The sequence below is a fragment of the Cyprinodon tularosa genome, unplaced genomic scaffold, assembly GCF_016077235.1.
Source record: "Cyprinodon tularosa strain WSP-4 unplaced genomic scaffold, ASM1607723v1 ctg276, whole genome shotgun sequence".
Classification (NCBI taxonomy): Eukaryota; Metazoa; Chordata; class Actinopteri; order Cyprinodontiformes; family Cyprinodontidae; genus Cyprinodon; species Cyprinodon tularosa.
The window spans coordinates 323,454-340,422 of NW_024038981.1; the positions used below are offsets into that span (position 1 = coordinate 323,454).

Consider the following 16,969-nt stretch of genomic DNA (forward strand, 5'->3'; position numbering starts at 1 on the left):
CAGGTTAATCAATGCCACATTTCACCATGACGTTGTTCCCCAAAGTGATACTTTTATTTTTTTTTACCTTTTCTGATGTGGTTCATAGTATCAGCTGACATGGAAGTCTGGCCAAATGCATTGAATCATTTATCCTGCCACCTCTCAATCCGAGAAAATCTCGGTGACATTGGAGAGGAACCATTCCCTTTTAAAGGGAAGAAAGCTCCATCAAAGCCGGGTTCATAGTGAGAGTACTTCTACCACAAGGGGCTGGGGAGATACGCTGAGAAAACACAGAGGCCCTGAGCTAAATAAAAACATAGATGGTTAAAGATAGTAGGATCATTAGCCACAATGACGGCTCCATACAGGAAAGATAGAGGGACTGACAAACACTAAATCAATGGATCAATATTGTAATGACATTATATTGTAAAGCAATGAGCCATAGGTACTTTCTATGCTTAAGGTTAGTCAAAGAGAATAAAGGAAACTGGGCAATAGATAGATAGATAGATAGATGATAAATAGATATATGATAGGTAAATAGATGATAGATATATAGATGGTGATAGATAGATAGATGATAGATAGATAGATAGATAGATAGATAGATGGATAGATGGATAGATAGATAAAGAGAGAGATAGATAGATAGATATATGATAGATAGATAGATAGATAGATAGATAGATAGATGGATAGATAGATAAAGAGAGAGAGAGATAGATAGATATATGATAGGTAGATAGATGATAGATAGATATATGATAGATAGATAGTGAGAGGGAAAAAAACAAAAATAAACAGTTGATCAGATGTTTATTCTTTTCCTACATGTAATCTCTATGTTAAGGAAATTAATTTGTAAAACATGCCTTTTGCACTAAATTGTTAATTTGTAATCATACTATTTATTTTTATTTTTTACTTCTTAAATACCAACATTTGCACATAACTTTCTGTGTGATTGCATGACTTCATAAAAGAGCTTGGAATCTTGAGGTTCTGGGTTCGAGCCCCTCTCCCACAGACTGCCACTCCTGCCCTCTGAGCAAAAACCATTAACCCCAAAACTGCTGCAGCCCACTGCTCTCCAAGGTTAAATACAGAGGTTAGTTTCTCCAATGTCAGATCAATAAACTTCAGTTATCTTCTATAGATATCTGTCAGTGTGTTGTGCTTTTATTTTGAAAGTGTAAAGCGGAAGTGGTTTTCTGTGTTTCGTTGGCTCTGCCTGCTGAGCCGCTGCATCCTCACAGGAGGACTGATAGGGGACAGAAAGAAGAGCAGACTCGGTCAGTGCTAAACTTTCCACTGGACTGTTTGGTTTGGAGCCTCTCCCTCCCCTCCCCTCTCCCCTCTTCTCTCCCCCACCACCATGGCATCGCTTCCCTACTAAACCGCCTTTTAACGGCTGAGGAGCGGACCAGAGAAACAGGAGGGGATAATAAACCCTATCAGCAAAAGTGATCCAGGTTAAACTTCAAGCTTTTCTTTTAGTTTTTCTTCTGGAGGAGCGACTTTAGTTTTAATAGAAACATGGACGCGCACGTGAAGGAGGGACAACTCTATGTGCAGCACCAAAAGTTTGGCAAGGTGAGACTTTTATTATTTATTTATTAATGCACTGTTGGCTTATAATGCATTTCCATCCACACATCTTAATAGATGCTATTAAGCCTTTATTACAGCAAAACAGCACAATACAGGACTTAAAGTTAGACAAACAAAAGCTATGAAGATGGTATTAAATTATTTTAAAGTTTTTTTTTTTTTTTTTAATAAAAGCAAATCTTGTGCAATCTATGGCAGTTTAATGTAATTTCCTGAGTTACAACGTGTGGGTGTAAGGATATAGTACTTATGGTAAAAACACACAAAAAAACAAAAAACAAACAGATTTTGAAATCAGCACCATCTAAAAATGTGTTTTCTTGTGGGATCAGAAATGTTTTCAATTGAAAAATGGAAAGGAAGACATACAATAGTTTTTGCTTTCAGTCAGCTGGCTGGTAGTGTGCAGGAACTGGTGATAAAGGTGAGTTTATTTTGTACAAAGGCAATTCAAATAGAATAAAAGCAAAATAAAAGCAGAGTAAATGCAAGTGACTGTAGGATAAAAACAGGATAAAAGCAGGCAGTAGAGGTTTCTATGGTGTTTGCATTAAACTTTTAAAACCTAAGTATGCATATCAGTAACTGGACTGGTTAACATCGCAGCTTGTAGCTGTAGGAAAAGCTGGCTGCATATTTGACTGCATGCTTTGATATGCAGAGGAATTTGTGCAGGACTGCAAGGCCTTAACTCCATAACGTTATCAAAAGTCCCGGCATGCTATGCTGGACCATGGGAACAAAGACACCAACATGTTCTGGTTTTGATTGCATCTGATGCAAGTCCAGACTTCAAGATGGCAGCCATTTACAAACTTGTCCAGCTGTATTTCAGTTTACCTTGGACTCTGAAAGCAGCTCTCCTAACACCTTCCAAGGCCACACGGTTAAATGATAGTGACTTCAGTTTGTGTTTGTTTCTTCCTGTTTTCTACATCTTTGCTCCAATTTAGTCTCTCAGAAGGACCACTTGATAACAGTCAGTCCTTCAAACTTATTAGACGGTCTTTGTCCAGCCTGCTCTCTCTCTGTATGGCGGTCATATGACATGGGACGACACAACACACTGTGCCCCGTGCTTCCTGTTCTCAAATCACCACTTCATAATGCATATTCATCCTTCCATAATACACTTTCAAAGTCTATCGTGTCGTCTTTTCAGTAGAAAACGGACAAGAGTTATTTGTGTGTCGGAGGAGATAAACAAAAAATGCATTGTTTGAAACCATGAGTGCTGGCAAGACAAAAAATAGAACAGGAAGCTGAACTTCTGTTATTCTGAAAGTGTTGTGACAGCTTTGAGGCTGGCTGAGGTGAATTATGCAATCTTTAGAACTGGTAGTGGACAAACACCCACATGCACACAACTACTTATTGGCTTGTTCCCCCACGTGCTCAGGTGGAAAATGTGACAGGTTCCTGTATCAGACTGCTGTGTGTGTTTTGTGACGTGGGAAGTTGTGGCATTTGTTGCAGGCCGCCAGGATGCAAACCACCGAGCTGCAAACTTCATGTGCAGAAATTCTGACAACCGAAATGAGGGTTCTTCTTCAACATCTTTGTGCTGTTGAATATTTCCATTTTATAATCATGATATGTGAGACGAGGCATTTATAATCCCTAAAAAAAAACTTTCTATTTTATTTCACGTTGGGTGTATTTTGATTTTTTGCTGGTATATTAGGTGGAAGAGAAATCAACATTTCCCGAAAACACAACTGTAAACCGAACCCTCAGCTCCGGGTTACCGTAATACTTCTAAATAAGCACCCACTGCAACAGATTCCTTGTAAAAACTAAGCTGAACACACCTTACGCTTCTAGAAATATCGAACATAGTGATGCTGTGGAATTGTTTTTAAAATAGCTGTTATAATTATAGACGTCTAGCCTGCCAAGCTGTCATTCGGACTCTGTTTTTGGATCCCCACCTGAGCAGCCCAGCAAAGTGATTATGTGCTCCATTTGATGGGAGGTCATGTCTGTATCTGCTTGATCTTGTCTAGCTCTGCTGCACGCAGGTTAATTTTGCCAAAGGCGCTCGGACTTGTTTTTTCGTTGGCTTGCAGCTGCCGACCGAACCCTTTTGAAGATTTTACACATTGAGGTCTACATGCTCCCCCTGCAGACAGGTTAAACCAGGCTCTATGCCCTGTTAAACTGGAATTATGTTCCTTGAGGCTGTGAGATTTATATGACAGCGTTTCGTGTTGTTGGTTGGATTTTTACTGTCGGATCTCCTCCTCTTCTTTTGTTCTGCACAGACAGAACCTCATATGTTAATGTTGTATTTTGCAGTGAAAGAAGCACCAGATTATTAGTTGTAATAATGTGGTGAAGGGTGTAATTTTGCATTTATACTCTGTTGTAGGTGTGTTTTAGGAAGAGGGTTGTCATTTTGTACTGAGACAGAATTATGTGTCGTATAGGAACTTTTTGTCCTATTGTAGCATAAAGATTTATGTGCTAAACTCAACAGAGAGGTTATAGATAGGGTTCTAAAGAATCAGGATAAAGTGATATACTAAGGATTGAGCATTTTACAGATCGTGCATATGGCACGGCGGCAAACTAACAGGGGATCAGCCCAAAAGAGAACTATAGAGAGGCTGTAGAGTTCTATAGCACATGATAACTGTTATCATTGGTTTATGCTTGACTCGTCCTTGAGGTCCATGCTGAACTGAGCAGCCAAATTACGTCATCTGATCTTCCACGCCCCTCTGTTCGACCCACATTCTCCACACCTTGCACTATCTGTAGATTTCCACCTGGATAAAAAAAACATGGCGGATAAAGAACAGCTCCTAATACATTAACACCTATAGATTGTTTTTGAATGTAGATTGAAAGGTCATAGAAAAGCCTGTCTGCAGATTTCCACAGGTCATTGGGTACGTTTCTATCAGCTTTTCCTAATGCACTTTTGAAGTGTTGCGTCCGAAAAGGTTGATGGGAAACGATAAAACAAAAAAAAGAAACTTTCTCAAATTCGTAAAAATAATAATTATTTTTTTTTTTACCCCCAGCTTGTTGTGATTTTTGGCTTTTGCAAAAAAAAAAAAAGGGTTAATGCAGGACATGGAAACACTTTTCTCTTCCCCAATGTTCCTTTAAACATGGCTAGAAGCTCTTTCTCCATTTAAACTAATCAAACTTCTTAACTGTGTTTTTTAATTTGAAATTTTATTTATGAAGTATTGACCCAGGGAGGCAAAATTTAAATGCCTGCCCCACTTTTCAGATTAAAAACCAGGCATTGTTTTATTGTATTTCCTAATAATGCGCTACCTTGGGTCAATCACATCAGATCGAACATACAGGTGCTGGTCATAAAATTAGAATATCATGAAAAAGTAGATTGATTTCAGTAATTCCATTTAAAAAGTGAAACTTGTATATTATATTCATACATTACATACAAACTCATATATTTCAGATGTTTATTTTGTTTAATTTTGATGATTACAAATGACAACAAATGAAAATCTCAAATTCATCATATCAGAAAATTAGAATATTACTGAAGACCAATAAAAACAAAGGATTTATAGAAATGTTGGCCAACTGAAAAGTATGAACATGAAAAGTATGAACATGAAAAGTATGAGCATGTACAGCACTCAGTATTTAGTTGGGCCTCCTTTGGCCTGTATTACTGCAGCAATGCGGCGTGGCATGGAGTCGATCAGTCTGTGGCACTGCTCAGGTGTTATGATAGCCCAGGTTGCTCTAATAGTGGCTTTTAGCTCTTCTGAATTGTTGGGTCTGGTGTATTGCATCTTCTTCTTCACAATACCCCATAGATTTTCTATGGGGTTAAGGTCAGGAGAGTTTGCTGGCCAATTAAGAACAGGGATACCATGGTCCTTCAACCAGGTACTGGTAGCTTTGGCACTGTGTGCAGGTGCCAAGTTCTGTTGGAAAATGAAATCTGCATCTCCAAAAAGTTGGTCAGCTGCAGGAAGCATGAAGTGCTCTAAAACTTCCTGGTATGTGGCTGCGTTGACCCTGGACCTCAGAAAACACAATGGACCAACACCAGCAGATGACATGGCACCCCAAACCATCACTGACTGTGGAAACTTTACACTGGACTTCAAGCAACGTGGATGAAGTGCCTCTCTTCTTTTCCTCCAGACTCTGGGACCTTGATTTCCAAAGGAAATGCAAAATTTACTTTCATCAGAGAACATGACTTTGGACCACTCACCAGCAGTCCAGTCCTGTTTCTCTTTAGCCCAGGCAAGACGCTTCTGACGCTGTCTGTGGTTCAAGAGTGGCTTGACACAAGGAATGCGACAGCAGAAACCCATGTCTTTCATACGTCTGTGTGTGGTGGTTCTTGAAGCACTCACTCCAGCTGCAGTCCACTCTTTGTGAATCTCCCCCACATTTTTGAATGGGTTTTGTTTCACAATCCTTTCCAGGGTGCGGTTATCTCTCTTGCTTGTACACTTTTTTCGACCACATCTTTTCCTTCCCTTCGCCTCTCTATTAATGTGCTTGGACACTGAGCTCTGTGAACAGCCAGCCTCTTTAGCGATGACCTTTTGTGTCTTGCCCTCCTTGTGCAAGGTGTCGATGGTCGTCTTTTGGACAACTGTCAAGTCAGCAGTCTTCCCCATGATTGTGTAGCCTATAGAACTAGACTGAAACACCATTTAAAGGCTTTTGCAGGTGGTTTGAGTTAATTAGCTGATTAGAGTGTGGCACCAGGGGCCATCAATTTTGAACCTTTTCACAATATTCTAATTTTCTGATATGATGAATTTGAGATTTTCATTTGTTGTCATTTGTAATCATTAAAATTAAACAAAATAAACATCTGAAATATATGAGTTTGTATGTAATGTATGAATATAATATACAAGTTTCACTTTTTAAATGGAATTACTGAAATCAATCTACTTTTTCATGATATTCTAATTTTATGACCAGCACCTGTATGAGCTGCTTATGCATATGTTTGATCTGTCACAAAAAATGTAGCTTATGAAACGTTTTCTATAAATCTTTTATTTTATTAATTGTTTAATATTTTTCTAAGGGACCTTTTGAATGAAAAAAAGCTCTAAATCATATGGATTTATCATTCATGGTGTAAGTTTTTTAGGTTAGAAAAGTTTTATTAGGTCTTTTAAGCCAAATATAAAACACTTATTAGAAAACCTATTTCACAGATTTATTCCAGCATAGATTATGTTCAGAAAGCTGGTCCCTTAATGTCTCAAATATCCTAGATTACACCATAAAGCAACAAATCTTTGGTTTAAAAAATATGATAAAATGTTAAAAGCAAAAATGAAGACTTATTTTGTTAGCTGGAATACGTCTACGTGTTTAATTATATAGATATATAGAGGACGATCTTTTATTTCCGGGTGGATCACCTGAATAAGTGGTCCTCCTAATTGTCAATCATTGTGGTGATATGTTTACGTAAAGCCGTCCTACATGCTCGTCCCGTTAGCTTTCTTTTTCTGCGCATGCGCACTTTCAGGCGTATATGTGTGTTTTTACTGTTTCATACGGTCACTAAAGCTCGGAGAGCTCTCCTCGCAAAGCATTATGGGATATGCTGTCCATAGGATGTCACTACCCGACCTCGGCGACTGTAAACAAAGATGGCGCAGGCACTGCCCGGTGGAGGAGAAATTAAGTGACCAACAGGGATGATAATAATAGGGATCAGAAAGTTTAGCCTAACCCAGAAAATCCACTTTTATTTGAAAACTATGCATCAAGGGGAGTGGCCGCCTAGTGGTTAGAGCATAGAGCTTGGAATCCTGAGGTTGTGAGTTTGAAATCCACTCCCACAGACTGCCACTCTGAGTCTCTGAGCAAGACCCTTAACCCCCGATTGCTCGCCGGGCGCCGCACAATGGCAGCCCACTGCTCCCCAAGGAGATGGGTTACATACAGTAAATGTAGCAGTAAATGTCTCCAATGTGAGATCAGTTAAGTTCAATTATTCTAATATAATTATTATCAAACCCCATCAGGTGAACGTCTCTCTTTCTATATTACGGCTCGTTTGTCAAAGGAAATACATGCCAATGATTGCACAGCAACAAACGCACTGTAAGATGATCATTTGTGACTTCTCAGCTTTAGTAGAAAAGCAACACATTCATATTTTTCTGATCTAGGGTACTCCTTTCGGCCAACTCAACTTTAAGTTTGCAAGTTTTAAAGCTACAACTATAGTGAAGGCCTTTGACGGAGGTACTGTTATAACTGAGAGGAGAAGAGCTACATTCAGGCTCATAGACGGCATATTTTTCATATTAAATAGTTAAATTAAAATTTAGATAAGAGTATTAATAACGTAGAAGTAGAATAATATTTGGTTTCTATTTAGTACCTTAGCCAGAGTGTCAAAGCTTATAACTTGATGTATATCACTTATATCTTTATCTGATCTTTCACAAATATGGAATCCTAGTTTATATTTGGTCTATGAAAATATTTCCTACCGTATATTCCAATTTTTTTTAAAGTTTTTGATTCAGATTGTAAGAAAAAACAAAAAACAAACATTACTATCTAAATTAGAAATGAATTATATCAACTTTTAATAGATAAACCAAAATGTTTTATATTGTAATAATGAATTGGAATTTTTACTGAATTTTGAATAATCAAAATGTTTTTAACCCTTTTTTGAAAATTACAAACACCCTAAACTAAGTTTTATCTCTTTCAGCAGACTTTAGATAAGCCATAAATCATTATGTTGTATGATGGGATGCAATGATTTGCTTTCTTTCACTTTTGATCCAGTTCCAATACTTGAATTTGGATATTTTCTGATGCTGATACTTTACAAGAGCAATATTATAATCGTTATTTTTTGTTTGTTAGGAGGCTGCAAGCAGGATAATGGATGCACACATTTATATCCCAAAAACCGACCTTAGATCAGTATAAGGTCACAGAGGGAAGTCATAAAAACGGTAAATTGTTTTAACTTCCTAAAAGCTAATAGTTAACCGTGTATATTACAGTCTTATGCATTAAATCACATACAGATGCCCATAAACAGGTAAACTTTTCTTTTAACCTAATCTAAATTAATTATAGAAATCAACTAAATGCATATGTTCCTATTAATCAGGCCCATTTTCATTGACACCTTATTTATAATATCCTTCAGTATTTGGACCGATACAGATGTTAATATCTAATTGATGCTTCTGTAATTGTGCTTCCTCTGCGTTTTATGGTTCTGTATTTATTGACAAGCTAACGCTAATAGGGGTGTGACATTGCATTGATTCACATCTATGCATGGATTAAATGAACAAAACAGAAAAACAATGATGCAAAAATGAAGACAAAATGTCTTCTAAATTCACAAGGCACAGGACTGTAGTATATAATATCTTAATATTTTTTTAAAGATATAATTATGTTTTGTTTATTTAAATGCCTTTTAGGGCTGTATGATTTTGCTAAAAATGATAATTAGGACTATTTTAAACCAAATAATGCAATTAATTTTTTTTTTTTTTTTGACCACCAGCATGTAGATGTTTTATTGCAGGGTTTCAATTTTTCATAACTTAGAAATCTTTCCTGTCCAGTGTCCATTGTTGTAGGACTTTGCTTTAACTTTTGTGCAAAAAAAGTGCTAAATTCAACTAGCATGCACAAGTCTGCATGCCAGACTTTCTTTCTGTGTGGTTGCAAACCCATTTTAAGCTTATTACTGCTGGACTGAGAAATACAGCGTCTGCAATTTGAGAATTGTATTTTGTTAAATTCCGATCATATTACAAATACAATGATTTGCCCAGAGTTAACTTTCTTTTGCCTTTAAGCAATAAAATGATTAAATCATATTTGTTTTTTTATGAGGTGCATCAACCTTAATTATTGAGTGAGATGGGCTGATTATTCCACACAATATTCATTGAAGAATTATGAAATAAATTATGGGATTTAGTATCAGCAAACATCGCACCCTCAACCAAACAAATTGTTGAGGGTGCGATTTTTATACCCATGGTAGAAAACCAAACCAAAGCAATCACAATTGACTCACTGGTCAACCTTAAAACATTGTTTACCAGCTTTATCTATGTGGGTGATTTTCAACCTTAATTCTCACTTAAGTACATCTTTTTTCACCTTGCTGAGTTGGTAGAGGTTTGGTTGGATTATTTTGTTTTTTACTTGTCATCCTAATCCGAGCAAAAAGCATCTAACACATGGTAACACTGTCTTTATAAAGGATAAATAATCCTTTTCTGTTAATTTCAACACCGTGAGGGAGGTCATTACAATTTTTATTTTCTGCCTCATTATCTGATCTTACCTCATAGACTAAACACAAAGGAGACTACGGGTAGTTTGAGATGAATGCTCAACAAAGCCCTGTTTGGGTGTGTGGTTTGCAGGCTGCTAATTTAAACCTAAATTACCTTTAGAGGGAGACGCAGAAAAACTAAAAGATGGCAATTTTCTAACCAGGACATTTCTTTTGCCATCCTGCTCTCTTTGCTCCTGCATACGTAACTTTGTACTGTTTCTATTTGTCTATAAGGCAGCTCATGCACACATGTTCATTTTGGTGGTGTGCATCTCATTGCCAAATATTCATCTATTAGTCATCATAAAAAAAAAAAAAAACAAGTCAATGAATATAAAAAGGTGATATTTTTGCTGCTTATGCCATCAAAGCAATGATAGTACGGTAATTAAAAGACAGTAATAAGCAGCTGTTTCACACAGGGAAATATGCAATAGTGCAATGTGACGTCTGATACATAAACAGACACTGTAACTGTAAGCTTTTTTTGTAAGTGTTTTTCATTTATTGGTTTTATTGCAGATAGGGTTGACACAATTAATCGGATTATATGGGATTAATAAATTTTTGAAATAATCGTTATCTAATTTAGTTGATTAATCGTTAAACTGGAGTATAGAAACCGGAAAATTTGCATTTAGTTGACAGAGCAAGCCACCTTGAGCAGTAATTAAATCTAAATTGTATTAAATATATGGTACACTCACCGGCCACTTTATTAGGTACACCTCTCCAACTGCTCGTTAACACTTAATTTCTAAGCAGCCAATCACATGGCGGCAACTCAGTGCATTTAGGCATGTAGACATGGTCAAGACAATCTCCTGCAGTTCAAACCGAGCATCAATATGGGGAAGAAAGGTGATTTGAGTGACTTTGAATGTGGCATGATTGTTGGTTCCAGAAGGGCTGGTCTGAGTATTTCAGAAACTGCTGATCTACTGGGGTTTTCACGCACAACCATCTCTAGTGTTTACAGAGAATAGTCCGGAAAAAAAAAAAACATCCAGTGAGCGGCAGTTCTGTGGGCGGAAATGCCTTGTTGATGCTAGAGGTCAGAGGAGAATGGCCAGACTGGTTCGAGCTGATAGAAGGGCAACAGTGACTCAAATAACCACCCGTTACAACCGAGGTGGGCAGAAGAGCATGTCTGAACGCACAGTACGTCGAACTTTGAGGCAGATGGGCTACAGCAGCAGAAGACAACACCGGGTGCCACTCCTTTCAGCTAAGAACAGGAAACTGAGGCTACAATTTGCACAAGCTCATTGAAATTGGACAATAGAAGATTGGAAAAACGTTGCCTGGTCTGATGAGTCTCGATTTCTGCTGCGACATTCGGATGGTAGGGTCAGAATTTGGCGTCTACAACATGAAAGCATGGATCCATCCTGCCTTGTATCAACGGTTCAGGCTGGTGGAATATTTTCTTGGCACTCTTTGAGCCCCTTGGTACCAATTGAGCATAGTTGCAACGCTACAGCCTACCTGAGTATTGTTGCTGACCATGTCCATCTCTTTATGACCACAATGTACCCAACTTCTGATGGCTACTTTCAGCAGGATAATGCGCCATGTCATAAAGCTGGAATCATCTCAGACTGGTTTCTTGAACATGACAATGAGTTCACTGCACTCAAATGGCCTCCACAGTCACCAGATCTCAATCCAATAGAGCATCTTTGGGATGTGGTGGAACGGGAGATTCGCATCATGGATGTGCAGCCGACAAATCTGCGGCAACTGTGTGATGCCATCATGTCAATATGGACCAAACTCCCTGAGGAATGCTTCCAGCACCTTGTTGAATCTATGCCACGAAGAATTGAGGCAGTTCTGAAGGCAAAAGGGGGTCCAACCCGTTACTAGCAGGGGGTACCTAATAAAGTGGTCGGTGAGTGTATATATATATATATATATATATATATATATATATATATATATATATATATATATATATATATATATATATATATATATACATGCCTTTAGCTGACAGAGTAACCCACTTAAAGCATGAGGTATGCCAAATTTGTTGAAAAGTTTAACATTTGCATCAAAATCCTATCTAAGGATCCATTAGTTATACGATTATGAATCAATTAATAGAAAAAATAATCAACGGATTAATCGATATTCAAAATAATCGTTAGTTGCAGCCCTAATTACAGTCATAAAGCTCAGATGGTAAGTTACTCATTCTATTCTAACAAGATTTTATTTCTTTTTTTCTTAATGGTTTGAGAACACTTACCATCTATAAACAATATAAACACTTCTCACAATGATTTATCAGAAAATTTAGCTTTTCTTAGGACACTGGAGGTGCTGATCTCTAATTAAAGGTTGATAGACCCACAAAACTATTTAAAACTAACCTATATTTATTTAGATGTATGGTTTAGCTGTATTCACCTTTTAATGGAATCATCTAGAGCCGAATTTTTGCAGGAAAAATTAATAATAGATGTGCTTTTCTGACCTATAAAAGGTTTTATTCATTATTTTGGATTATTTATTGTGAGGGCTGCAGGTAGAGACATAGCACATAAAAAAATGTCCATCTATTTTAATTTGCTGTGGACTTTAGGATTGTCTTTCTTTCTTCGTAAGGATTTGACTCACTGACCTGACGTGACATGTGATGATCCGAACATGCGAGACCAATCATGCCAAGTGTCTTTCAGCAGATGACTTTGGAGAGGTCTTTTTGTTAAAACATGCTTTCATTCAGCCTGTGGTTAAAGCAGATTTCTTCCCTTCCTCCCTTCCTTCTCAAAAACAACCCCTTTTTGTCTCCTTAACACGCACAAGCAGCAGCAGACATTCTCTGATAAACAGGAAGACTTTCACCCTCTTTAGTTGGCCTACAGAAAAAAAAAAAAGCTGTGTTTCTGCTCCGGCCATGTTTATGTCCACAGGCTTATCGGTTCAGTTACTCTTTACTGGTAAAAGGTAAATGGTAAATTGGCACAGATGACTACATGTTTTAGTGACGACGTCACTTTGCATGGATGCATGAGCACCTTTGGTGATATTCTAATAACTAACTTAACTCTGACTGGAAAGGGTTTCATAAGTGTGTAACTGTAGCCTAATTTAACAGTGTGGCTCACACCGGATGATTAGAACCTTTTTTTAGGTGTATTTTTAGGCCTTTATGTTATTAGTTGGAGGTTATTTGTTTTATTACATCGAAAGCCAACGAACTTTCATTTGCATCTTGTTTATTTCGGTGAATTTCAGCAGGTTGTTGCTACATCAGTGTGGAAGTTTCTGTCCCTCTCCCTGCCTTCATTTTTTTGCATAATTTCCACTCAGTGCAAGGCTCCGCTGCCTTATATGGCCCAGCCGTTTCATACACATTTCAGGACCACGTTGCAACATGGCTTACATTGTCACACCCCTGGCGAGAAAAAAAAACTGTTGCGCGAAGGCGTCAAGAGATGGTCCGTGTAAGCGGCACGGATTGATGGACGTTTTTGAAGGCATTTTCTGGACGCAGAAGAAGGAAGCGGAGATATATTTTCTGTCCTCTGGGGCACATAATGTTTACGCTCGGTATGCAGATGAAATGAATTTAAAAAACGGAATGCTTTAGTTCGTTATAAATGTCAAAAGTGGCATATTTAACTCAAGAACCTTTAAAGTCTGAAGGCAGTCGATTGTGTCTTTACCTCAGATAAAAAAAAAAAAACACAACTGGAAACCAAAACCTCAGAGAGGACAAACAAGAACTCTGTAGATATGAGATAAATACACCCTGTGGCTATAGTTGTACCTGTGCTATCATGCAAATACTAGAAATCTATAATTGGACGGACTCAGATGCTGTCTATTTTCATGCTATGAATGATAAAGTAGAGAGGACAGCTTTGAAGTGCTTTATCTACCCCCAGAACCCGATGCTGAGATGTAAATACGGACATTTACCTCAGTTCAGAAGTCACACTTAGTCATGCCAACCCTTATCGACACCTGACATGAAACTTTGAAGAAATTACACCTTTTTACTTGACATGAAAGTGTATTTTATGGTGTAGAATGATTGATTTCAAGAAAGAAACGACAGTGAAATGAAAAAGCTGCCCATGACGTAGAAGATGGTAGAACTTCCTTAGCCTGACGTTGTCGTTTTGCATTTAAATTAATTTGTGCCATCCTTCCTCTGTAGAGGAACTTCATTTAAGTTCTTTGAGGCCTGCTCTTTCTTTCTGTGCCGTTCTCTTAAGAACATCTTAAGGTCATGTGGAGGTCTTGGCTTTCTCAGGGACACACCTACTACAGCATTCTGATATAGATCCACCGCCGGGTTTGGGATCATTGTCCTGCTGCCGACCCAGTTTCAGATCATTGTGAACCTAACAAATACAAGATACCCCAATCCTGTCATTGATAAACATCGTTAGAGTCATAACAATCTGCTTTGGCCTTCCCTGCCCATAAGCCATTGTTAGAGAAGTCTTTCGGTTTGCTCAGAAGATCCAAAAAGCTTTTAGTCAGACCGACACTGTTTTCTTAATTGTACCATGTTGGGTATTTTGTTGGGTTTACCCTTCTTGTTAAGAGCTTGATACGTATTTTCTGTAATTTCTCTGATGTGTTGCCTTAGATTGGTTTCAGCTTTTGAATAATTCTATTACAGCCTTAAAAATTGGTTTGAAATAGTTTGGAAATGGCCATGAAGGCCTTGATAGACAGCTACTAACCTATCTAAGGTCTTTACTGATGTCTTTCCGCTTTAGCATCTGTATGGCCCAGAATAAATAAAATCTACTTAAAGCACTGCTGTGATACAGTAATGGGTTTACATACTTGCTGAAGGTTGTTTTTTTTTAAGCACACTTAATTAGCAGCATGTGACTGCGACTTTCCTTTTTTTTTTTAATAGAAACCAAAAGTGAGTGTTTAGGTTTTAAAACCATGCTTCTCTATACTAGTCATGTTTTTTTTTTATAGGCAAAGGTATAGTGGAGGATGTTCTTTTTGCTGGTGGATCATCAAAATAAGTGGTCCTCCTAATTTTCATTCATTCTGATATGTTTATTTAAGGCTCGTCCCCATTTTCACTTACCGGTGTTAAATCTGACATAGTGAAAAATTGCTAATCAACATTTGAAAAGTAAGTTTGTATGAGCGATGCAAACAGCAACTTTTAAACAGAGGGTGCATGAGGAGAAATGTGCTTGTTCACACTCTGACATGTGCATTAGGCGCAGATGCATTTTTTTTTTCAGTGGAGAGGACAGGACTTTTTAAAAATTTGCTAATATCCTCCACTATACCTTTAATTCATATGAAGAACCTGTTAAAGACTAGATCTCTTTGGCTTTACCATAAATCCCTATAATTGATGGAGGGGTGTTGATTTAGTTTTTTGTGTTTGTTTTTCAGTTAGATTCTAGCTGAAATGTTGACATATTTGGGAATAACTAGACTTATAATGATATTATTAACATTCAAATGGTGACTCTCTCTTACTATCTTGTATAGACGATTGCTAGTGTTGCTACGACCTACACAACTCTTAAAGCAGCATATTTTTTAGTTTCTAAATTGATCTTATGTGTGTTTTTTTTAAACAAAGTAACTCATATTGGACCAACAAATATCCCTCATGGCATTTCTTACACAGTCACATATGATGGTAGTTTCCCCAGACAAACACTGACCCACATGTAGGTCATGTTGAAATCCAGATGCCTTCTTTTTACAATAGCTATAAGTTAACTATTATCAGACGGTTAAGTAAAGGGAACATCCCTCTGATTTAGAGCCGATATAAAGTTCTGCAGCTGTTTTTCATTTGTCCTCTTTCAGCTGGATTTTCCCAGCTGGTTATAAGGCTATGAAAAAAAAAAAAACTGCTGACCTTCCTGTCACAAGCTTCTTCTCTTTCTGTCTGACTGTCATTCAGCTTTGTTAGTAACTGTAGCGGCATAGCTAAACTCTGTGACTAACGTGATACAAAGAAGCATGGTCTGCTGGGACTGCCAAATGAAGCTGGACTGGAAAAAAAGGGTTTTTCCTGTAAATATATGCATATGAACGTGTGCTAACCAACACACCTGCCTTCTCTGTTTTTGTTCAGTGTTGCATTGTTTGTCCCCTTGGAGGAAGTTGTCATTGTTAACCGTTGTTTCCTTAGGGTAAAACAAGATAAAGCTCTGATGCGAAATGTGTTTTTAACCCTTTCAGGGGCTATGAAGCATGAAAAGTCCTCATATGCAGAATATGAGCTGCAACCTTTGCAATGCAAAGAGTAATTTTTTGTGATCAGTCCAGCTGAATAAACCAATTTAGAGCCGCAAGGATTAGATGACGTTTTAATGACAAGAAAGCTCATGATTTTCTGATAAATATTTACATTTAAACATAATTTTTATTGCTGTTTTTTAGGTTTTCAAAGAGAAAAACACATGTTGCAAAAGCAGTGACTAAAACTAGACTTGACTCTTTAGATTTAACTCAAGACGAATTGTTTGGGACTTCAGTTTTATAGACAAACTAATCCAATTTAATTGACTTGATAAGTATGACTCTTTCAAGTTATAGTAATTTTGCCCCTTTGAGTGATAAAATAAATGGTCACAATAAATTAAAGTGATGTTTTAGCTGCTTCTAATCTTTGTTGAATGTTCAGATTGTGTGTCGTTTACAGACATGAAGCCATGGGTCAGATCAGATCTCTTCTGTTTTTTATTTTAGAAAATTTGTATAGTTATTTATGATTTTTCAATAAAGATTAAACATCTGTAAACAAGGATTGAACACATTATAATAAATCCTTTTGTGGATTTGTTGTAATTAGGTGTTATTATAATGTAATATATGCTGAGGAAACATTAAATTATTTAACTTTTAAATTAGGTGTAAATTTACAGACAAACGCTGTTGACTTGACTGTAACACAAACAGTACATCACATGGTTCTGTTGGGTCTCCACTGATATTTGTTGGATATTTAAAACATTTCATTAAAAAGCTTTTAATTATTTCATAAAGTTGTTTATCACTTATATTCTAGGTGAAGAAGCTTTCAGAAATAGCTGT

The 16,969-nt window shown here is 37.2% G+C and overlaps 1 protein-coding gene across 1 annotated transcript in view; it reads left to right on the plus strand.

Moving 5' to 3' along the window:
• Window positions 1-1,224: 1,224 nt before the first annotated feature.
• dok1b (docking protein 1b) overlaps window positions 1,225-16,969 on the plus strand; it is a 31,870-nt gene continuing 16,125 nt past the window's right edge. The window contains exon 1 of the mRNA XM_038290131.1: window positions 1,225-1,581. Coding sequence (XP_038146059.1) covers window positions 1,525-1,581 — 57 coding nt within the window. The 5' untranslated portion in view covers window positions 1,225-1,524. The remainder of the gene's footprint in view (window positions 1,582-16,969) is intronic.